Source organism: Pongo abelii, chromosome 18, assembly GCF_028885655.2.
Source record: "Pongo abelii isolate AG06213 chromosome 18, NHGRI_mPonAbe1-v2.0_pri, whole genome shotgun sequence".
Lineage (NCBI taxonomy): Eukaryota > Metazoa > Chordata > Mammalia > Primates > Hominidae > Pongo > Pongo abelii.
The window spans coordinates 77,712,672-77,738,330 of record NC_072003.2 but is presented as its reverse complement, the minus strand read 5'-3'; the positions used below and the strand labels follow the sequence as shown (position 1 = coordinate 77,738,330).

Below are 25,659 nucleotides of genomic sequence, written 5' to 3'. Positions count from 1 at the left end.
TCCATAATAGAAGAGCCTCAAAATGTAGACAAGGGGACTCGGCATTTAGATGGCAGGGACATCGACAGAGGAGAGAAAGAAGTCATGGTACAATAAGAAAAACAACAGGCCTGACGCAGTGGCTCATGCCCGTAATCCCAGCACCTTGGGAGGCCAAGGCAGGCAGATCACGTGAGGTCAGGAATTCGAGACCAGCCTGCCCAACATGGAGAAACCCCGTCTCTACTAAAAACACAAAAATTAGCTGGGTGTGGTGGCACACGCCTGTAATCCCAGCTACTCGGGAGGCCAAGGCAGGAGAATTGCTTGAACCCGGGAGGCAGAGGTTGTGGTGAGCCGAGATTGTACCATTGCACTCCAGCCTGGGCAGCAAGAGTGAAACTCCAACTCAAAAAAAAAAAGAAAAGAAAAAAGAAAAACAACAATAAAATACATCTCTGAACACCTGCTATGAGCCAGCACTGTTCAGACATTTTATCATTTTCCCAGCAGATCTATAATACATGGTGAGTTATAAGCCATATTTTATAGATAAGGAAGTCAGGGATCCCAGTCTGAGGTTCCATGGCTAATAAGTGGAAGAGCCCTGTGTTGGCGTCTAAGACGTCTGATTTCCAAGCCTATGACATGCCCTTTCTGCCCGTTACATTGACTTTGGCCACCCAGGTGTATTTTCCTGTTATTCTTTAGATGTTGTAGGTACTCAGATGTTGAAAAAGAAGTAATATGAAAACGGGACATGTCTGGTATTAGTAGGACACAAATCTGCTCCAATGAATGAAAACATTCACAATCACTCAACAGGTATCTACTTAACCCTCCTGTACACCAGGCAGCTGGGAACCCACTGATGGGGAGAGAATGGCACATAGCACATGCCCATAGACAGAGGCAGTGGGAAGTGAGGCCCTGCGTGCTACCACCTTGGGGGCTGACCACTTAGGGCAGAGCCTAGGCCTGTCTGGTTGGTTCAGTCACAAGACTGGACCTGAGGTATGGCATGAACTTCTAAGCACATTGTCCATAAAGCCAGACGACCTTCAATCTTGCTTCCTTCCAATGCAGAGAAATCCTACAGTTGCTGAGATTGCTAGAATTAGGCCTACAACCAGCCAGGCACAGTGGCTCACACCTGTAATCTCAGCACTTTGGGAGGCCAAGGTAGGTGGATCACCTCAGGTCAGGAGTTCGAGACCAGCCTAGCCAACGTGGTGAAACCTCGTCTCTACTAAAAATTCACAAGTTAGCTGGGCATGGTGGCAGGCACCTGTAATCCCAGCTACTCAGGAGGCTGAGGCAGGAGAATTGCTTGAACCCAGGAGGCGGAGGTTGCAGTGAGCCGAAATTATGCCATTGCACTCCAGCCTAGGTGACAAGAGCACAACTCCGTCTAAAAAAAAAAAAGAATTAGACCTACAACCCCAGCTGGCCACTTACTAGCAATGTGTTTCCTTCCTTGAAGTTTTCAACTGAAAAAGCAGCTAAAATTACCCCCTACAAAAGATACAGTAAAGCTGAATTCAATTAAAAAATTAAAATAAAATCCGAGACTATGCCAGGTTATATGAATTAAGGTTGCAGATAGAATTAGGTTTGCTAGTCAGCTGACCTTAAAGTGAGCCTTGATAGCTATCCAGCTGAGACCAGTGAAATCACAAGGGTCCTTAAAAATAAGAGAAGGAAGCAAAAGAGAAAGAACCAGAGACATGGCCATTGAAAGACTCAGCCCAATGTTGCTGGCTGGAAGGTGACCGAAAAGGAGCCATGGACCGAGGAACATGGGCAGTCTCTGTAACGTGGGGAAGGACAGGAAATGTATTCTCCTCTACAGTATCCAAAAGAACACAGCTCTGAAGACACCTGGATTTTAGCCCAGGGAGGCCTGTGTCAGACCTCTGACCTCCAGAACTTTAAGAAAATAAATGTCTTGTCTCAAGACACTCAGTTTGAGGTACTTTGTTATGGCAGCCATAGAAAATGAATACCCCCCCCAGGCTACTTTTTAAAAATAATTATTAAGTAAGTAATGAACATTTTTCTTCCTTCAAAAAAAAAATTAAAGCATTATAAACCAGACTAAAGTCTGCCTTTGGCTTTTTTTCCTCCTACTCCCCATCTCTCCTACAGCCATTACCACTAGAAGTAAGTTGAGTCTGGATTGTTTATGCCCACCTGTCTGCATTTCTGCACATATATTTGTAAGGTCATGTTGGCTTGCTCACTGTTACGGCATTGCCAGTCATGAAACAGTTAACACGCATCTCCCCAGGAGGGAAGTAGCTCAAAAGCCCAACAACTGCAGAGGAATCAGTGTCTGCTCAGTGCTCCTAGGGGTGAAGGAAGTGACAGTTTGAGTACCTTTCAGCATACCTTCTGTCTCCCTTCCAGTTATAAATTCTCCATTCCGGACCTTGTGGTAGGAACTGAATTCTCCAAGCTTGACTCTGTTAAGTGTTCATTGCTTAGATGATCAAGAGAGGAATTTGTTTATATACATCAGGCCTTGGATTACCAAAAAAATTGGCTGAAAACATACAGGGAATGCACCTGATAGGAAACCGACCAGTCTAACGACGCTGTGCCACCTAGACATAATAAATGCCTACAAAGCTGCCAGAAATTGCTCACACTTCACCCACCGCCCCCCTTTCTTTTTCTTTAACCCACAGGATGTCTGGTATTTTTCACAAGTCCCGCATCTGTACCCCATGGCTTCTGGGAGACTATTCGCAAATCACAAATTAAGTCAGACTTTCAGTGCACTAGGTCTTTGAAATTTTCCTCGAAGCCACGCAGGCAGCTGGCTCTTACACTCACTCATGTCTATTTCTCTGGGGCTTCCCAAGCATCCACTCCGATGCCAAGCCTGGCTCTTGTCCATTGTGACAACAAGTGTGCCCCTACCCTCAAAGGTGGGTCTGGGGCTGCATTACTGAGGCTCATTTCTTGCTGGGAATTGAACTGGGTTCTCTCAGGGGTGAAAACATTGAAAAGGGATGAAAATGGGCTGACACAGCTGTGAGAGCAAGCAAGGGTGAGTAAAACTCCTTTCTTACTAGCCTTACCCTTGCTAATGGAAGCCAAGTCTCTAGAGCAAGGTTTTGGGGTATAAATCCCCGATCCCAGAGAGTTGCCAAATGTGCTGACACGAAGCATGCCTTTTCCACTGTGACTGGCACATGGCCTGTACCCTTTGCATGCAGAAGCACAAGGGTGGCATGCATTCTGGTAACCACTAGGTCTTACTGTACATTCAGGTCCACTTAGCTGCAATGGCACGTCCTTTAGATACACAGCCAAAGTCATCAATCTGGTGATTTGGCCTTGCTCTCAGATATGAAAACAAATTAGCTTCACAAGGAGTATAATCAGCATGTGTTTGTTATTCTGTGAAATATTAATTCATTCAATCAACAAACTGAGTGCAGGCTGTGTGTGTGTGCACGTGTGAGCCCATGCCAAACACGGGCCAGGAGGTGTGAGACAAAGCCCAGATGCACACATTTCTAGAAAAGCCACAGACAATGGAGGTGAAATTTCAGTGGGTTGTGTCTGTAGCATAAGAAAATTCGTGGGTAGAAGGAAACACAATAAATGAATGTTCTTATGGAAAATTCTGTATTACTTTTGGATACAGTTACCAGAAACAAAAACAGGTAGGTTTAAAACAATGGGGCAAGAGAGCTATGGATGATGATAGAAAGAAAAGGAGAAAGAACGGGGGAAGGAGGAGGAAGGGAAGATAATGACAATAATTGTGCAGATCACAAGAGTGACAGTAACTAAATGCGTATTAATGCCCAGACCCTGGCTCTAAGCACTTCATGCATATAACCTAATTTAATCCTCCCCCAAATCCTACCATACATCCAATTATTATCCCTATTTACATAGGAGAACACTCAAACTAGAACAATTAAGCAACCTGTCACGGTCCAGGTAGTGGAGCCAGGATTAGAGTTAGACTTCAGGACCACAAGACAGACATTGCTGGGTGCACACCTCCCATCATCCTTTCATTTCTCTTATTGACAGCATTCCAGTTTAATTCTGGGTAGTCACATACGTTGATAAAAAGAGTGAAACTCTAATATATTTAAAGAGGTTTATTCCCGACCCAAACAGGAGTGAACAAAGCCTAAGACAATCTCAAGGGGTCCTGGGAACATGTGCCCAAGGTGATTGGGTTACACCTTGATTTCATACATTTTAGGGGAAAAAAAGTTACAGGCAGACTTCTATCAATATATGTAAGGGGTACATTGGTTTGGTCCAGAAAGGAAGGACAACTCAAAGGGATGGGGATGAGGGCTTCCAAGTCATACGTGGTATATTAGTCCATTCTCACATTGCTACCAAGAACTGCCTGAAACTGGGTAATTTATAAAGGAAAGAAGTTTAATTAACTCACAGTTCAGCATGGCTGGGGAGGCCTCAAGAAACTTACAATCAGGGCAGAGGGGAAGCAGAGCACCAGGTTCACAAAGCGGCAGGAAAGAGAAAGAACGCAGGGGAACTACCAAACACTTACTTATAACCATCAGATCATGTGAGAACTCACTATCGGGAGTATATGATTCAACAACATCCACCTGGTCTCTCCTTTGATATGTGGGGATTGTGGGGATTACAATTCAAGATGAGATTTGGGGTGGGGATGCAGCCAAACCGTATCAGGTGGATTCAAGGATTTTCAGATTAGTAATTGGTTACAAGAGTTATTAACTAAACACCTGAGATCAATAGAAAGGACTGATTTTGGGTGGGGATGCAGCCAAACCATATCACGTGGATTCAAGCATTCTGTGATTGGAAATTGGTTAAAGGAGTTACTAGCTAAACACCCGAGATCAATAGATAGGACTGTCTGATTTTGGGTGGCGATGCGGCCAAACCATATCAGGTAGATTCAAGGATCTTCTGATTGGCAATTGGTTAAAAGCGTTATTAGCTAAACACCTGGCATCAGTAGAAAGGACTATCTGGGTTAAGCCCATAAAAAGACCAAGGTTCTTATGATGCAGGTGAAGCCTCCAGGAAATAGGCTTCAGAGAGAATAAATGATAAATATCTCTTATCAAAACTAAAAAGGTGCCAGACTCCTAGTGAATCTCTCCTGGATCAGGAAAAGACCTGGAAAGAGAAGGGTGTTCTCTACAGAACGTAGAGAAGAAACAGCTTTGCAGGGCCATTTCGAAATATACCAGAGAAATATATTTTGGGGTAAAATAATTTGATTTCTTTCAGGGCCTGCTATCTGCAAAGTGATCCTATACAGAGTGGGGTTGAAATTTGGTATCTTATTGCTACAAAGAATCTGTTTTGTCAGTCTTAAGATCTGTTTTAATGCTAATGCTGTTCAGTTGTGACTGACTTCCAAAAAAAGAAGGGTATAATGAGTCATATCCAACCCCCTCTTCCCATCACTGCCTGAACTAGTTTTTCAGGTTTATTTCGGAATCCCCTTGGCCCAGAGGCAAGGATCCATTCAGTTGCTTGGGGAGCTTAGAATTTATTTTTGGTTTACACTCACCTAGCAAGGGGCAATGACCTCTGCATACTCTCTTGCAGTTCTGGGTGGCTGTGTGACATGGTGCTGGCCACTAACATGCTAGGGGAAGGGCTCCCACTTCCTATTTCCAAATATTTCCAAATGCACTGCCTATTTCCAAAGCTCTCATCATGAGAGAAAAATGAAGGCCTGACTGGGAAACCTGGGGTCTCAGTCCAGTCCCTGCTAGTGCAGGCACCATGGGAAGGTTAACTCAGCTAGTGCAGATTCAACTTCAGCCCCCCTCCTCCATCAGCTGCCACATTCCAGGGTGTCACACATGGATCTGAGCTTGGTTCTGAAGTGTGAATGGCATGGTGCTTAACCACAATTGAAATTGTGCTAAATTTGAGTGTGATTTTTTTTTAAGGTACAGTCTTTAACACGCTAGACATCTAGTAAGTATCTTTTCAGTAAAAGGAGAAGAGTAAGGAGAGCAAAGAGGGTAGCAATCTGCAAAATCTCCCATGAAAAGGAATGTTAAGGGTCCAGTATGTCAGAGGCAGGTGCCTTTAGTCTTAGCATTCATTCTTGTATGAGTTTCTGATCACTGCTCTAACAAATAACCATGATCTTAGGTCTTAAAACAACACATTTATTCTCTTATCATTCTGGACGTCAAAAGTCCGAAATCAACCTCACTGGATTACAAAATCAAGGTGTCAGCACAGCTGGTTCCTTCTGAATCCTCTAGATGATAATCCATTTCTCACCTCTTTCAGGGGCTAGAAGCCACCAGATTGTTGCCTCACAGCTGCTTCACCTCTTCTCCCTGTTTCCTCCTCTTTCGTAGTCACAGTCCCCTCTGCCTCCCTCTCATAAGAACACTTACAATTGTACTTAGGGCCCACTTCGGTAATTCAGGTTCATCTCCCCATTTCAAGATCCTGAACTTGATCACATCTCCAAAGTCCCTTTTTGCCACATAAAGCAACATTCACAGTTTCCAGAAGCCTAGAAGCGTGCTCTATTCACTTGTTCAAGAAGCATTTATTTGACACTTGGCATTGTGCTAGCAATAAACGGGCAGCAGTGAACAGGTAGTTAGTTCCCTACTTACTTCTAACAGATGCTGCTTAAGTTCTTGATAAGTCAGGTTCCACAAAGTGGCCACGGTGTAGAAATCCCAGTGAAAACAAGATATGGTAGAGGCTCAAAAAGTTGGAAGTTATTAATGGCTTGCTAACTATTATCTAACAAAGATATAATGGAGAACTGTCACAGGAAATGTTGAAGGAAAAAACCCAGAAGGTTAGAAATGGGTTATGAAACAGATAATACTGGAAACCTGTCATAAGGAGAGTGGGCAGGCTACTCACAGACACAATACACAAGTGGGGTTCACTGGGAATTGTGGGAAGGGGTGGGACTCAGTGGGGATTGTGGGAAGAAGTGAGATTTACAGGGAATTGTGAGAAGGAATGGGGCTCAGTGGGGATTGTGGGAAGGAGTGAGATTTACAGGGAATTACGGGACAGAGTGGGGCTCACTGAGGTTGTGGGAAGGAGCAAAATTTACAGGGAATTGTGGAAAGGCATGGGGCTCATCAGGAATTTGGGGAAGGCATGGGGTGGGAATTGTGGTAAGGAGCTGGGCTCACTGGGAATTGTGGGAAGGCAATGTCTCAACTCTTTGATCTGGAGTAAGAAATATCCTCTCCTGGCCACGAGTGGAAGCAAGCCCAATATCCAGGAATAACATTATAAATAGAGTGAATAGTTGAAGCTGCACAGGGGGCCTGTCTTTGGGAAAGGTGCCCAGATGAACTCTCATACAACTCTGGGGACTTCTGTGGATACCATGATGCAGGGTTCTGAAATACCTATTGCCACACGGGAAAGAAAATCTTCAGCAAATCCCTGATCGCCTGACCAGTAACACATAACAACCCATGGAGACATACTAGGAACAGCTAGACTCACCCTTCTAGAATCATATACTGTAATTATCGTCATTATCCAGAGATATCATGAATGTTATTATTCCATAAATGCAGTTCCCAAATCATCAAAATGTTTCTTTTTGTCATTTGTTCTTTCTTTGGATGAAGAAAGAAGCCATCCGTTCACTATAAATGTAGTTAAGCTACAAAAACATGAATTACTAGAAGGCAAATCCTTTGGAAGACAGGCGGTGAGACGCAGATGCTTCTCCACATGGTCTTTGTGGGCAGGTGTCTATATATAAACACAGCCCGAATTGACTGCGGAATCTATGAGAAAAGTGGATTGCCCATGTAAAGGACATCTGTATTAGAACCTGTTCCCAATCAAAGGAAAGTAATTCTTGGTGGTCTGACCACTTAACTCAAAAAAGAACTGAGCCAACTTTCATCAATGAGCCTTTCTTCCAACCAAAAAAAAGAAAAAGAAAAAATGAGAGTTGGCTACTGGTTATGGCAATGTTGTGCCACAAGGTTAATAATGATGGGTTTCAGGTCACCGGCAATTTCTCATTTCAAACTAACTTGAACCATCCACTGTCAAGGGCCAATTGTTTAATGTGGGCTGCGTGGTACCCAAGTGGTGGGTGGGTGACTTTCTGTCATTAAATCATTACCAAAACAAGAAAGCGGCTTTTCATTCTTTTTTTTTTTTTTTTTTTTTAAGTGCTCCTATGTTCAAGCTCCATGGATGACATGGTCTTGCTCAGTTTCAAGATGACTGGAACTGGAACGGTCTGGGGCTTTTTAATCAGTTCACGGGATCTGGGCTTTAACTTCCGGAGGGAACTCAGGGGGAAAGATTCCAAATATCCCTGCAATCATTTGGAAGAGTTCTTCCTCCACATTGTCTATGCTTCTTCTTGGATGTTCATTTCACTTCTAAATGGCCAAGGGACTCATCCAGAGGTTACATGGCTTTTTCCTCCTGGCTATTGTGAGCAAGGAGGCCGGAGGGACAGAACACCAGCTCACTTGGCATTTGCTATTAACAGCACCTCCCTGGCAAGGGAGGATCATCACAGCAGCTGGTGGGCCCCGCTTTCCATGAAAAACATACTCCCCCAGAAAGGGGAAGAAAATGAAAAAAAAATTCAGTTGGTGGTTTGAATCACACTATGAAGTCCTGGCCTAATACACACCAGCGTGGCAGGAGAAGCTTTGATTTACACGACTTGCGGACTGAGAATCCACAGCAGCAGAAAAGACAGAATTCAGATTCCCAGGTAGGGTGGGGTGAGTGGCTGAGTTTAATCACTGCTCTGTGCTGCCAAGTTATCAGTATGTTTTAAATGGCAAGGAAGGAAGGAAAGAAAAGGAAAAAGGGAAGGAAAGAAAAGAAAAAAGAGGAAGAAGGGAAAAGAGGAGGGCAAGAGAGGAAGAAAAATGGATAGCGAGGGAAATGGGGATTTTCCCAATGCTAATGAGATGTGTCAAATGGTTCAACCTCAACAGAGACAAAGTTGGCCATATTGTTCAGAATTCCTCTTCTAGGAACAGATCCTTTCCAGGAACAGATCCTTCCCATTCAGTGATACATGTTGACATGAAATGTGTGCAAGGTTGCCCATTATGGTGTGGTTCATAATAGCAAAATAATGGATACAACCCTAACATCCATCAACAAAGAATGCTTGAATAAATTACAGGCCAACTCTGCAATGGATTATCGTGAAGCAGCACGTGTATATATCCCTTTATATATTAATATGAAAAAGTCTCTATGAGATAATGTGAAGTGAATTGTGTAGAGTGCAAAACAGTGTGCTTACCCTGCAGACATTTTACTAAGACCCACCCTAGCACTACGGGTGTGCTAGAGTTTGCAGAGACTATTTCTGAAAGGATTCTCATTCATCTGAAAATTCTAGAAGCCTCCGCAGAAGGCAACAGGATGGCTGGGAAAAGCGGGGAAACCAAACCTCCACACTCACCATTTCCGTCGTTTGAATGTTGAACAATGTCAATGCATTACCCTAATTAAAACTTTACAAAAAAGTATAGCATTCAAAAAGGTAGAAAGTAAAAGGCTAAAGGCCTATGCATTAGAAAGGAGAGTGAGCAGAGGATGAGTAATGATGAGACTCAGATATCCTGGTTGTTAATGAATCCCTCAGATAACAAACAGCTGATCAGGAGAACAGGCCACGGGAAGGAAGGAAACGGGGAGGTCATGACTCAGCTATCTTGGAGAAGGAGCACCGAAGCTATGTTTCCAAATGTTCAGAAGAGGAAAAATAAATAAACAAAGGGCCGGCTCCTTTAAAGCTCCTTGGCTGAAACCTCAGGGCTAGTAAAACTATTTAATGCTAATTTAAAAGGGCTCTAAGAGAAGCTGCTAGAATTGCGTATAGATTCAAAAGCAGTAGCTGACGGCTTGGCTCTTTCCAGAATAGGAGTGGGGGTGGTGGTTGGCACAGGGTAGTGGTGGGAGAAAGAGCACGGGTCTGGCCGGGCACGGTGGCTCACACCTGTAATCCCAGCATTTTGGGAGGCCAAGGTGGGCGAATCATCTGAAGTCGGGAGTTTGAGGCCAGCCTGACCAACATGGAGAAATCCCGTCTCTACTAAAAATACAAAATTACCTGGGCATGGTGGCGCATGCCTGTAATCCCAGCTACTCAGAAGTCTGAGGCAGGAGAATCGCTTGAACCTGGGAGGCGGAGGTTGCAGTGAGCCGAGACTGTGCCATTGCACTCCAGACTGGGCAACGAGAGCGAAACTCCATCTCAAAAAAAACAAAAAACAAACAAACAAAAACGAAAGAGCGCAGGTCGTGAAAATTTGAAAAGTGGAGCTCAAATCCGAGCTCACTCACTCCCTAGTTCTGGATCCTGACTAAAAGCAACGTCCATGAGCTCAGCTGCTCAACTTTCATGTCTGTGTAGGCTATTCAAGTTCCTCTTCCCTTACAAACAACCAAGGCTGGTACCTAAAGCGCATCAGGCCTGGGATTAAAAAGACCGCAATGAGACCAACATAAAAATACTTCTGATTATTACTTGGATGTCTTATTTATTTATACTTTACTTTGTCTATCAGAAAAAGAATTTGTCATTGCTTAAATAACATAAATTAGAGATAGATTTTATTTAAAGTAAGGGAGAAAAGGGCAAAGATATAAAATGTAGTTAAGAATAAGACAAATACTCTATACCTTAAAAAGTGAGCAACAATTCTGATTCTAAGCATCCTAGAAGCTGCTGGACTCCCTGTTTTAAAGGGAAAACCAGCTGTTCCAATAGGAGAATCTATCTTCCCAAATGAAAATCCATATGGAGAGTTCTCCCAGGTCCTCTGAGAAAGGGTCTGGGTCTGATGATGTTCTAAGCCTTGTCTTCAACAAGACCATTACAGTTGATAAAGTAGTGAGGTCCACAGGGAACTTTACTGCAGCAACCCAGTAACATCAAACCAAAGCCAAAGGTTTGGAGCCAGGAAAGGGGCTGAGGGAGCTAGCAAATTGCATAATACCTAAAACTCTTTGGAACCAAGAGATATGCCAAGTCACAGGTAGCAAACTTAAATGTGTACAGTGTCTTGGCAAGTAGCAGGAGTGTGTAAAGCTGCTTCGACTGAGAAGGGAGACAATAAGGTATGGTGGAGATTGTGGCAGACTAGAGACCACATGCCCTCTACTCAGCACTGGCCAATTGTTACCTCCTCTTCCAATTTTCAAGTCAAATTGGAAAGCTATATTTTTATATGAAACCTCTGAATTGGCATTTCTCTCAGCATTTTTATTTTGTTTTTACGTCATGTGTGGACAAGACAAAACATGTCTGCAGGTAGGCAATATCTCTTGAGGCAGTGGAATGGTCCACTGAGTTTTCTCCTTCAGAAATAAAACCTATAGCTGTGGCTTGTCTCTGGGCTGGGGCAAGACAAGGCTGAAAAACAGAGGCTGAGGCAACATCTGGGAGTTAGTTGATAATTAATCCTAAAACTTTTATAACTGGTATATTTGCCTGTCAAATTTCATGGCTTTGGGAATATGAAAAACACATCTACAAACCTCATCTAAGACCAGGCACAGTGGCTCACACCTGTAACCCCAGCACTTTGGGAGGCCAAGGCAGGTGGATCACCTGAGGTCAGGAGTTCGAGACGAGCCTGGCCAACATGGTGAGACCCCTTCTCTACTAAAAATACAAAAATTAGCCGGGCATGGTGGCAGGCGCCTGTAGTCCCAGCTGCTAGAGAGGCTGAGGCAGGAGAATCGCTTGAACCCGGGAGGTAGAGGTTACATTTAGCTGAGATCGTGCCATTGCACTCCAGCCTGGGCAACAGAGTGAGACCCTGTCTCAAAAAGGGAAAAAAAAAAACAAAAAACAAAAACCATCCTCATCTAATTTTAGAATGTTACTTTGATGTACAAACCAAAACTTATGGGTAGAAGAGCCCTTACTCTGTGATCTAAGCTGTGTTAAATTCCTGCCCTCCAACCCCAAGAAGGTGGAAGAAAGGCTCAGCCCTTACCCTAGGTAACGTAATCCTGAGGCCTGGCAGTGTGTCTGTTACCCAGTGCATCTGTGCTGTAGTTGAACCATCAGTGACCAGAGACAGTCCTGATCTCCAATTCTCAGTCTTTCTTAGACTCTAATCACAGGCAAACAGCCCTGAGGTCTTGGAGGGTTTGTTTTTTAACCTGAGACTTGAATCTTCCTTTCCACCTCAGAGCCATGGGAAGCCGATTCTGTCAGAGATAAACAGAGTGCACGCTCACAATTCTAATTAACAGATTTTTCTTCCCTCTTCTCCCATGTTTCACCAAAGGAAACCAGCTTCTTAGCTGGGCCAGAAGTCAAAACCAGATTCATAAAGGTACAATAAAATGTATAAAAAAATATTTCCTCAATGAAAGAAAAGTATGAAAAAAATAAAGAAAACCTTGGTAGCCGATAAAGAAAATTAGTAGTATACACAGTATCCAGAAAGGAGCCTTCCCTCTAACCCTGATCCCTGAAAAAAACTCTTTAATGAACAGACTAATAAGATACAATACCAAATGTAATGTGTGAACTTTACAGCCTGATTGAAAACAAAAAGCTATAAAAGACAATTTGTGGATAATTCAGTAAATCTTGTTATGGACTAGGTATTATTTTATGTTAGCAAATTATTACCAATTTCATAGACATGATAATGATGATAGTTGTGATTATGTACAGCAATGCCTTTAGTTTTAGGAGATGCCGGCCAAAGTCCTTAAGGGTAAAGTTTGCTGATGTCTGCAACTTACATGCATGGATGGATGGGTGGGTGGATGGATGGATGCAAGGATGGATGGATGGGTAAGTGGGTAGTTGGATGGATGGACGAAGAGATGGACAGATAGATGAACTGACAAAACATGGCAAAACATTAGCAACTGTTGAGTCTAGTTGGTGAACATATGGCCCCTGGAGACACTGACAACCTACAAGTTATATGCTGGTATAAAGGACAAATCCCTAAGAGCTGTCCCAAACACAGTCAACTTTTAAAAATAGTTTCCAATCATAATATTTCAATGACAGGAGAAAAAAACATTATCTTGATAGTAAAGGATTTAAATTTATGGCATAGCTGAAAATGGTTACTGAATTGAAATCATAAAGTAATGAATCATTTCCCAAAAAAGTCAAGCCATTAGTAGAGATGTCAGATGTGAAAGGAAGGGAGGGAAGGGAGGGAGAGAAGGAGACAGGAGAAAGGAGAAAGTGGAGAGGGGAAAGGGGAAAGGTCAGAGGGGAGAGGGGAGAGGGAAGGAGGGAGGGAGGGAGGAAGGAAGGTTTTGAAGACTACCTAGGAAATTAATGAATAAATGTAGATATCTTCTAGAAGATTAAATTACTTTTTAAAAAGAAAATTGAACAGACTTCATGATTCTGTTGGAAGAAATCAAGCTATATCTTAATTTCTACTCAATTCTTTCTGTTTTAAGCACTGTCCTTCTTATAAGATGCAGCAATCTGTATTTCTCAAATATTTCCTTATAGGCAGCTGTTACAGATGAACCAACACTGCAGCCAAGCCTTTTAGACTTCACAATCTCTTGGACTCGGCAAGATGGTCCCTGCCATCTCTCAATACACAGTAGTGGAAACAACCTGCCCCAAATTTTAGTCCAAATTCTTAGATCTCAACTTCGATGTCCTGCTTGACAAGAAATAGGATTTCCAGGACAGTGCAGTAACTGACACCTGTAATCCCAGCACTTTGGGAGGCCAAACAGGGCAGAACACTTGAGCCCAGGAGTTCGAGAACAGCCTGGGCAACATGGCAAAACCTCATCTCTACTAAAAATACAAAAAATTAGCCGGGCATGGTGGCACAACCTTGTAGTCCCAGCTACTTGGGAAGCTGAGGTGGGAGTATCACTTGAGCCTAGGAGGTGGAGGCTGCAGTGAACTACAATCTCGCCACTGCACTCCAGGCTGGGTGACAGCAAGACACTGTCTCAAAAAAAAAAAGAAAGAAAAGAAAAGAAATGGAATGGAATTTGAAATCACAGCTCAACAGATGTGGAGAAATTAGGGCGACATCATAAACTGATTCAGCACATTGATTTGTACTTCTGGGCTCAACTATTCTTGGTTGTTTTCATTAATAAATGTAGGTAATCAGGATTCACTCCACTTAAGTGACGAAGAATTTATGCATACCAAGACTCTGAAGGTGAGAAGGGGCCAGGCATGGCAGGAGGAAGCACTCACTCCTGAGATTAGAGAATAAAAAGGTGCTAGGTGACAGAGCCATGTTATGGCACCCACTGAGTAACAGCCTCCACTTCACGCTGGCTTTCGGAATCCTCTAGCCAAGAGTTTTCCTTTCTGAGAGTCACTCTTCTGGGTTCTTCAGATACTGATAAGAATATGACTAACACCCATATTGGAGACAAACTATTTAACCTAGCCTCAGAATATTCTCCATGTATCTCCTAGGCTCCTGTGAAACCAGAATGCTGGCTGCAACCCAGCTCATCCTTTTTGGTGTAAACTTTCATCAAAAGAGGAAGGGCAAGGAACAGGAAAAGGAAAAAGAAGAAAAGGGAAAATAAGAACACTTGTCCTATAGCAATAAGAGAGCTAACAGTTACTGAGGCCTTACTATGTCTCAGGGACAGTGTTAAACAATTTAAATGCGTGGTCTTGCTTAGTCCTCACAATCTAGAAGGGCAAAATATTTTTTTTTTTTTTTTTTTTTTTTGAGACGGAGTTTCACTCTTGTTGCCCAGGCTGGCATGCAATGGTGCGATCTTGGCTCACCACAACCTCTGCCTCCCAGGTTTAAGCGATTCTCCTGCCTCAGCCTCCTGAGTAGCTGGGATTACAGGCATGCATCACCAAGCCTGGCAAATTTTATATTTTTAGTAGAGACAAGGTTTCTCCATGTTGGTCAGGCTGGTCTCGAACTCCTGACCTCAGGTGATCTGCCCGCCTCGGTCTCCCAAAGTGCGGGGATTACAGGTGTGAGCCACTGTGCCCAGCTACCTATGACTATTATTAATCCCATTTTTACAGGTGAGAAAACTGGGACTCATAAGGATTAAGCAAACCACCCAGGATCACACAGGCATTGAGGGGCAGAGCCAGGATACAAACCCATGTCTGTCTGAAACTGGAAATCCCAAAGTCTTAGCTACTCTGCCATATGTGGCCTTCCAAGTCATTCTTTTTGCCTATAGAGCTCTTCTCATCTCCTAGCTCAAGATCCTGCCTAAGCACGATGGCCCAGTCTGCAGGCTGTTTGTGACCACCCCCTGTATTAGTCCCTTCTCATGCTGCTAAGAAGAAATTCCTGAGACTGGGTGATTTATAAAGGAAAGAGGTTTAATTGATTCACAGTTCTACAGGGCTGCAGAGGCCTCAGAAAACTTACAATCATGGTGGAAGGAGAAGCAAATATGTCCTTCTTCACGTGGCAGCAAGAAGGAGAAGAAAGAGAAAAGTACAGAGCAAAGTGGGGAAAAGCCCCGCACAAAACCATCAGATCTCATGAGAACTCACTCATGGCACGGGGGAACAGTCCCCATGATTCAATCACCTCCCACGAGGTCCCTCCCCCTAGCACATGGGGATTACAATTAGAATTCAAGATGAGATTTGGGTGGGGACACACAGACCATATCAACTCCATATGGAAAAATGGCACCTTCCCTGGAACTCTTGCACAGTTTCCTGGTACCATGTTTAAGGCTATTAAAGGGGGGTTTTATTGCCCATACTAGGATATAAAGACAGGTCATGACTTTTGTATTCCACCATGCATAGGTCTCCATAGGCTCTCAGTTCGTAGATTACAAAATAACGCTACACTGCATCGGTCCAGTGCTCCATCTCCAACAGTTGTATCATCTATGTTTGGTGGAAGAACTGAACATTTTAAGAGTTAAAAAAATGGCATTTGTTCAATAAACATTTATTCAGTCCATAATACATTCAAATTTGTCAGACTCCAGCAGTCTACTCGAAATTGTCAGATTGCCTCTTAGGAAGAAACTAAATGGCATATTTTTTTGGCATCAAATGGAAATCACTACTTAATATGGTTCTACAAATGACAGACTTAAGGCATATTTTCCAAATTCTCCACCCAAAGCTGTGGGGGATGCTGTTGGAAGGCTCCCTACATGATGCCATAATTACCAGAAAATGGAAAAATCCAAGAAATATGGGGCCATGGAACAGGGTTCAGGGACTGAGGGCAACTGTTGATCCATGCAAAGATCAAAGCTGTGCAGAAACCATTCTCAGGTTTACACAGCTGCATGCTCCGTGCGAGAGCCGTAAAATAAACACAATCTGGATGGGAGGGAAAGGTCTTGTGACTAGGAGTGTGTGGGTGTCAATGACTCCCCAGGACACCAGATGAACCCAGAGGCCAGAGAGCCACCTCACTCCAGGGCTAGAAAAAGAAACTTGTGCTCTTTTCCAACCCAGGACATATTTTTATTGGGCCAGATAATTTTACCAATTCAGCCTTCAAAAATATAATAAGAGAGAGGGGAGAGAATCATTAGCAAATAAGCAAAAGATTTCTTGACTTTAATAAACACCATCCAAAAAAAATGAATAGCTCAAATCTTAATAATCTGAAGATGAGAAACTCTCTGCTCCAGCTACTCTTATTTGGTTGCCATGTACAACAATCGAACGAGACCCAGAGCTCTCAAAACTCCTTTAGGTGCATCAATTCCTAAACTAAATAATAACAAAGCCATATGTTACTTTATTTTTAGATATGAATTGCTGTACAATGCACAAACACAACAGCAGCTCCCTGCTACCATTTGGATTCATTAAAAACAAAATCATCTCATAAGCTTGCAAATGTTGATTTTTTTTTATTTTTTTGCATTATAAAACTTTCATATTTCCCCTGTGTACAGAAGTATAATTTCTGTACATGGTTGTGCTCAATGTCTTGAAGTTGATATACATGTACTACACGTAATATTAGAAAATGAAAATAAGAATAATATATATATACATATATATATGAATTCCTGGTTTCATGTATTAGAAAACAATATGTTTTGCTCATTAAAGGCGCCAATATAAATGCTATAAACCATGAAATTACCTTCGAGCCCTTCCTGAAATAACCAGTTCACAAACAAATGATCCATGCAAAAAGGCAAGGGGAGATTACAATAATAAGACTAAGTTACATTTTCATTTCAGGAGTTTTTTTAAATGTAAAAAAGTATTATTACCAGAAAACCGACATCTGTGGCAGGTACATTCAATTTATAAATTTATATAGAAAACACCAAACAATACAGATAGAGTGAAGAAAAAGACATTCAAAGTAAGGCTTTACAAATGTCCCAAATGTGATACAGAACTCATATTTACAACAAATTGCTTCAATAAAACTTTTGGTTTTCCCACTTCGAAGAGCTAGTTTTAAAGCAATGACGGCAAAAGCATTTTACTAAAATAACTTTGATGCTTTTCATACTCAGAAAATAAGATTCTAACCCTAGTGATGACCCAAGGAAGCTGCAGATGGCAGGAATCCTACCCCATGAGTCAATACTATGCAGCTGAAATTAGCAAAGCCCTTCATCTAATGTGATACCCAAACAGGCATCATCATCAACATCATCTGGGAACTTGCTAGAAATGCAAATCTTTGGGCTGCACTCCAGAAGTTCGAAAATAAAACTGCTGGGGGCGAAGCCCTGTGCTACGTGTTCGAAAAATCCCTCCATGAGATTCTGGTGTCTGCTCATTTGGAGATCCAGTAGTTTTTTTGTTTTTTTTTTTTAAGACTGAGTCTCGCTCAGCCACCCAGGCCGGAGTCCAGTGGTGCGATCTTGACTCACTGCAACCACCATCTCCCGGGTTCAAGCAACTCTCCCGTCTCAGCCTCCTGAGTAGCTGAGATTACAGGCACTTGCCATCATGTCCGGCTAATTTTTGTATTTTAGTAGAGACAGGGTTTCACCGTGTTGGCCAGGCTGGTCTTGAACTCCTGACTTCAGGTGATCCACCCACCTCATCCTCCAAAAGTGCTAGGATTACAGGCGTGAGCCACCACACCTGGCCTTGGAGAACCATTCTTATTCTGATAATGTAAACAGCCAGTGTTGGAGATAATAAGGCTACTTCCCCTAAGATCATGCATAGAATCCCCAGTGGTTCCTCCATATTGCTCTTAAACTGGCCAACTGCTGTTCCTCCCTATCCAGAAAATGGCATCTGAGACAGCTTGATTTGCACATTTCAGTCTAGATTAATCCTCACCACTCTCTCTGCTCCAACACATCTGATCTGCAGGGTTGTAGATGATACATCTTCAGCCAAGACCTCAAAATAAATGAGAGGTATTGGTTCTGACAGAAGCCAAGGGGACATGAGACTCCTGGATTTCCTCCAAGATTTAACCACCATCCTCCTACAGCAGCCCCACAATACCTAGGACACAGGCCAGGGTGAGCCTGTCCTGGGCAGGCGACAACCCAGACTTCTAAGCACAGCCTACCAGGAGATCTTAGAGCATTTGTGTGAAATCCAAATAGAAAACAAAGTAGAAAGTCACGTATCTCCTTGGGGCTAAATCTTGTTCTTGACCCACTCATACACTCATTCATTTGTCCATTCATTCATTCATTTGTTCATTTAGTGTTCATTAGTTTGTTCATTCACAATCAACAAATGTTGACCAAACTCTCTTCTTCCCTCCTTCCCATCCTTCCTTCCTCCCTTTCTTTCTTGTCTCTCTCCCACCCTTACCTCCCTCCCTCCTTTCCTTTCTTCCTTCCTGCTGGGAACATAAGGCTATATCCAACTATCTCATCATGGAGTCACATTATAAGATTTGCAATAGATAACTGTATTTAGACTATCCTTTTACAGACCTCACAGCCTAGTGGGGACATACATACACACACAAATAGATAGTTATAATACAATGAGGTAAGAGTAAAATGGAAATCTGCATCAAGGAGTATAAATAAGAGATGACTAGGGAAATTTTTTAGTGAGAGGGACTCACACACGATACAGAACTTGTAGAACAAGGATCTTATAGAACAAGTAGAAGCCAGCAATATTGGAAAGGGGAGGTGTTGGTGGGTTCCAGACAGTGGCAAGACCAGGAACAACATTTTTATGAGTGGAGGGGGCTCATCAGTTGCAAGCTCTTCAACTTAAGAAATATGCCCCAGTGCCTCTGCATCTGCAACCCCGGCACTGGGCTTGGCACAGAGATGCCAAGGCAGGTCCAGAGAAGAATCAACTGGACAAGTGGTTAGGAACTCATGGAAGGAAGTCAGCTCTTGAGGCAGGGAGAATCCTTATGGCTCTATCTGAGCAACCCAGACAAGGAGAAAGGGGAGCTGTCCCACCCAGGGACCAGCAGCAGAGGACAAATGGGCAGAAGACACAGCAAGGCTGTGTGGAAATCCAAATTGCTAAACATGAAGGGATCCTAAGAAGCCTGTGAATCACCTTTCAGGAAAGTCTTTTTTTTTTGTTGTTTTTTTTATGACAGAGTGTCACTCTGTCGCCCAGGCTAGAGTACAGTGATATGATATCGGCTCACTGCAACCTCCGCCTCCCGAGGTTCAAGCAATTCTCCTGCCTCAGCCTCCCGAGCAGCTGGGATTACAGTCACATGACAACACACCTGGCTAATTTTTGTATTTTTAGTAGAAACAGGGCTTCACCATGTTGGCCAGTCTGGTCTCGAACTCCTGACCTCATGATCTGCCAGCCTTGGCCTCTCAAAGTGCTGAGATTACAGGCCTGAGCCACCGCACCCAGCCACCTTTTAGGGAAGTCTTGAATGAAAACAAAGGTTTCTTTGTGCTTGGATGAAGTCCTCCCAGAATTGACCAGATCAGACTGGAATGGAGATTCCACTTTATGACCTACTAAACAATTCTCCTACCAGCATGGGCGGGGAAAGAACCTCCAATTGCCCAGTTCCTGCTCAGAGGAGAAGATAAGTGATCCACAGAGCTTAGAACCACCGTAAGAAAGAGGGAAGACATACAGGAGAGAAGAGAGGATGTGTAACCCAGCGAAATGATGCTGGGTTATCCCAGGGGATACAGAAGAGCAGGGACCATTTATTTCTGTTTCTAAAGATGCCTGGACTCAGTTACAAAATCTGGCAGGAGAGAGTGCAAAGATAATCAACCCTTAATGCCTGCTTATTAAGCACCATCTAGCTCCCAGGGAGATTTACAAATATCCTCCTTGTTAATTGTTGCAGCAACACCAAGAGGTAAATGTATGATCCCTGTTTGGCAGCTGAGTTAACTAGTGGCTCAAAGAGGTGAGGCCACTTGCCTGGAGCCACACAGCTACAATGGAGGAGGAGGTGGCTTGTGTCCCAGCCTGACTCCAAAATCCAGGAAGAATATGATCTAAGTAGAGAGGCGAAAGAAAGGCTCAGATACCTTGGAGGCTAAAGTGGTTGACAGGTCAGGCCAGGAATGCTCCAAGAGCAAAGGACCAACAAAAAATGGTGACTTTTCCAGAGTCTGTTCAACAAGGGTGGGGAGGGGAGTTGTCTCCATGAGGCTGTGAAATTTCCTAACACTCTGGCAGAATACCTTTGGCCTGGATCACTGGCTTGAAGATTCTGATTTGGAATCCTCACCCTCCTAGCCCATCCTTGAATACCTTACAAAGTATTTTAATGAAGTGCACATTCAGCTCTACAAATAAGATCTGTCTGAATCTATTTGGCTCTTCTACGAAGCCCTCCAAATACTTTAGGGTAAGGGCAGCACATTTAAACTTAATGGAATTTCCTGCCTTATTTAGCAGTGCCAGAATTGCTCCATCATGTAAATAAATTTAGGAAGAGCTTTATTTTTCTTCCTTTTTTTAAAAAAAAATGATATAGAACATAATCTTTCAAGTAAATCCTAATTTAAAGTATTCTAAGTCCAACAGATACTTATTTGGACCATAGAAATACTGCATGTGGGTGTAATGTGGATTGCATGCATAGCTATAAAAAATACTTGGCTCTGTTATTTTCTTAAAATTGCTGTGTTGTTACCATTTTTATTGGGTTAATTAAAAGACCATAAAAATCCATTCAAACATGTTTGGAAACAGATTTGCAAATTTCATAAAATGTGTTCAGTTGTTAGGCCAAAGATAAGAAAATGACAGACAGCTCTGTACTCATTGCTTTGATGTATTCAATCTTTCATTCTTCTAATGAATACCCCCTACTATGGGCCATGCCTTAGGATAGGGGTTGCCCCTGCCCTCATGGCACCATCAGTCTGGTGAGAGACAGAAACTGAAGGACATCATGTAGATCAGAGGGTGGCAAACTTTTTCTGTAAAAAACCGGAAGTTAATGAGCTGAGATTGCACCACTGCACTCCAGCCTGGGCAATAGAATGACACTGTCTCAAGGGAACAAAAAAAAAAGGTAAAAATCATCCTTATCTCATGGGCCATACAAAAAACAGGTGTTTCACAGAATCTGACTTTGTTACACAGGGAAAGGTACCATCTTATGCTTGAACCAATATCCAGAAAAGATCAGTCTGGGATTCCCAGATGCTAAGTCCACTGGGCTTCTCTATCAATCCCGAAGGCACAAAAGGGGAATTCCCTCCCTCAGCTGGCGGCCATCAGACCTCTCAGCTCACTGCAAAGATGGCTTCTTGCCTGGTTTCAAGGAGCGGTCTTTTGGTGACTTTCCCTGCTCCCTGGTGGCCTTGGAAATATGCCCCAAACTTGATAAAGTGCTAATTTTGCTTTTTTTTATTTATTTTTTACAGCCGTTGTGTAACTTTGATAAAAAGCCAAGCCAATCCTTTCTGAAAATCCAAAGAAACGTTAGCCCACAGATTGAAACCTGGGGATCCAAGTTACAACCAGAAGGCAATTTTCATGGTCAACTTCTAAAACTATCCAAACAGCGGTTTCAGACCCACATAATAAGAGAAACCTCTGCAGTTTTCCCAGGTTCCCAGTCCTGCCTGGATTGCTGAGCGGCAGCCGCCAGCCAGCTCAGTTATAACGACAGAAACATAACTTAGTTCCTGTGAGTGGCCTTCGCGGGCAAACGTTCAAGCACATTAAGGTTTTAATATAATTATAATTATAGAACATGTTCAACCAATTAACCACAAATATGCTGTTTATCTGAAAGGCTGCCAACACTGTGAAATGCAGTCAAAATAACATTAGGCTGTGGTCCTTAAGCAAGGAATACACATCGAGTCAAGAGAGATCAGAATGAAAAGGCCAAAATAAATATTTTATCTGCTATTTTATGAATATTTCTTCAAATGTCAGATAAAAATATGTCATCTCAACTTCCCATATATTTACTTGATGAAATCAGATTAAGTGAGTTCCATGACACTATTGAAAAACATCATAAACCAAAAGAAGAAAGAGAGAGAGAAAGTGCATTGTGTAAACTTGGCAGCCACGGCATCCTAACACCAGCCTAAGTATAATGTAAAAAAGAAATGGCAATTAGAACAAGTCATATTTCTTAAAGGGTTAAGAAACTGCTCATCACTCTTCCTACCTTTCTTAGTCTTACAAGAATTTAAGCAAAATTAAACTTTGCCTTAGCAACGAAATAATATAAGCCTTCTCATAACTTTCTCCTATGAAAGAATTTTTAAAAAAAGAACCTAGTCATACAATTTGTATATATACAATTTGTACTGCTGTAAAAGCATATTTTGAAAAGTGCTCCCTAAATAATTAAGCTACTCCTTTTACCATACTTCCTATATTACAGAAGTCATTTTCCCACCGAGAATCAATAAGTCATTCTTCACGTCAGTCATTTTTCTCCATTTAACGGAATGGACTAAAGTCCGACAAGGCAAGTTACATTACCTTTGAATTATGTGTGTAATTTAAAATTCAAAGTACTACACTAAGGAGCTTTTTAGACTGACCACTCTACACTCTCTTCATAAATACGGTCCCTTGCAGACTCTTCTGACAGATTTACCGAACAACAGGAGTTTGAAACAGTTGAGCCTGTGAGCCCCACAGGAAAGCTGTTCTCTGTAACAACGCCACAAGAACAATTCTCTATTCAGAGGAAGCACAAAGAAAACTGTCATACATCATTCACCAGGAAACAACTCTATGTTTCTAGATTAATGGTAAAGCCATTCTCAAGCATCTTAACTTTAATTACAAATAAACATGGGGGGGGGCCGTTGGGGGGGGGGAATGGGGAAGGAGCTGATATTGACATGTCCGCTTGGAGAGTGCTCTTTAAGTAAATGTTGCCAAGTGAGTTTTGTTTGACCAATTCCAAGGCCTCGGATTATGCTTCCAGTGTAGAAACCCCAAATAGCTATGCACTGAAGACACTGTCATTCGTTAAACACATCACAAGGCAGAAAATATGCAGAGAGATACATAAATCAAAAATGCTTAAAAGTGTGCGTGCACATGAATTGCACAGTAAAAATGCAACAAAAGTGACATTAAAAACCTTTAAATTCACGGGCTGATGTACTTCTGATTATAAGTAAAATACAATGACATCATTGCTTAGAAAACTTTTTTTAAAGTGGCTACTGAAAAAGTGAATATTCTTAAATTTGCAATGTACTGACTCACACTGTAGGCCAGTAAAACCTTTACAAAAACACCTACCAAGCAAACAGCGTTTCTCTCTACAGCCCATATTATTTTATTCAGGACCTCCTCTAAAGGACCAGACCATCCTAGCCAGTATAAAAGAAAACAAGACTGCAATGTTGTGTTTTCAAATATTGTTTATTTAGAAAACAAAATAGGTCTGATTTTACAATTGGAATCTGTGTATATAAACTTAGGTCTCTTATTCTTCCCTTTGTTCATGAGATGAATCATTTACCTTTAGGGGAGTTTTATTTTTTTCCCCTGTTACTGGTCACAGCAGGACAGTGGAACCGATTATTGGGAGAAGTACTTCCCTGGATCTAAGTTAGAGGGTTTCTCAGACCAATTCACTATAGAGTTGCTACCTTGTTCCTTCCCACTACCCTACAGCCTAATAATCTTTTTTCCCCTTTTTTTCATTAGTAAGTAATTCTGATAACTGTACACTTTTCCTGATGTGGAACAATCTTAGACTATTCGAGCTCTACTAAACCACCCTAGGACATGCCTTCTTTGGGTCATCAAAAATCAACTCTCTTTGCCTAGGTTTTATTCTTGCCAACTTAGCATTCCCACGGCAATTCCCTAAAAACGCCTTAAAAAATCATTAGCTCTCATTTATTCAACTTGAACATCAGCAAGGCCTGAAGCTCGGGAAGAAACAGACTGGCAAAGTGACGCTGCCAGCATCAGGTAAAGTTTTACCTTCCAGCGCTCCAGGTTCCCAGCAAGACTTCCAGCCAGGGATGCCTTCCACTCCATTTCAGCCTGGCACCCTGACTCTCGCTCTACCAGCTGTTGGCACGCCTTGTGTTAACCGAGAATTTGTGAGAAAAGCAGAACCTTCCCGCTGGGTGTTAGTTTTGCTTGGCAACACTCAACAATCTCAAATTGGAAGGCCCCAAGGAAAATTTGTTGTTGTTGTTCTTCTGCCCCCAGGATGATTTTTTCTTCTTCTTCCTAAACCTGTTTGGATTTTTTTCCCACTTAAAACATCTAGCAGCCCCCACCTAACTGATGGATACTTGCAGGTAAATGACTCTATCTGAGCAATGGTGCACTGATTGGGCCTATAAATTACGACCCATTGTGGTTAGTTCAAATAAAAGGAGGTTCCGTCAAAGGAAACTGACACTCGGAATTTTCTCTCTCAAAAAGGATGATGTCTAGGGATGCAAAATTCATGAATGTAAAGACAGACCGTGCAAACGTATCAGGCTCCTCTAAAATACAAGGAATTGGTATAAAATTGTCCTGGTGAAATCATGGGGAAGCACACAGGACTAAGGAAAGAGAGGCAAGAAATATATTCCTTCTCCTTTGCAGGGAAAATACTGCATTGGGAAGAAGCTTGCTCTTTCCAAATACATTCCATTAAATCGACAACCACAATCACCACTGCCACCACAACAAAAATCAGGCCAACCTACATCAAATTACTAGGAATAGGTCTAATGTTACTTTTATTACCATGAGGTCCTGGCCCTCATCAGAACCTCTGGGTTACCTGTCCTATCACTTGGTAATGAATTTCATATATGTATGTGCTGTTAAAGCAAAAAAAAAAAGTAAACTCATAAATAATTCATCACACTGTCTCCTGCCAACTGATCATATATTGTTCATGTTTCACCTGCCATATTAAATAAAAATTTAAAAGTATTTCCGTTTTTCATTTAAAAACCCAGTCTATAATTGGAGGTGACCACACAAAGTGTCTTGAAGGTAGCAGGCATTAAAAAAATCATTACTTAAATTGCACAGTGAAAAAATATTCATTAGAAATGGCTAAATTAGAGAAAAAAATGTTAGGTAATCTTAGGGAAATGTTTCTCTTAAATCTTGTCCCTAAAACTGCTTCACTCTAAAAATCTGTTTTGAGCGACCTGATAAAAGGGAAAGAGAGAGTTTCAGCTCAAACTCAGGAAAGAAAGGCTGTACCAGTTTCTTTGGAATGGCACATTAAAACAGGCCACTACTGAAACAGTTCTTGCGCCTTTGTGGCTAATTATTACATAATTGATCTTAAAAAATTTTTTTAAAGTTTAGGAAAAAAAATTAGAAGCCTAGTG

At 42.2% G+C, this 25,659-nt stretch overlaps 1 protein-coding gene across 6 annotated transcripts in view; it reads right to left on the bottom strand.

The window, feature by feature from the left end:
- Positions 1–25,659, bottom strand: part of WWOX (WW domain containing oxidoreductase) — a 1,117,686-nt gene that overhangs the window by 898,079 nt on the left and 193,948 nt on the right. The window contains exon 6 of one of the 6 annotated variants that reach the window (XM_054533079.1): positions 12,082–12,189. Coding sequence (XP_054389054.1) covers positions 12,097–12,189 — 93 coding nt within the window. The 3' untranslated portion in view covers positions 12,082–12,096. 6 annotated transcript variants of the gene reach the window in all.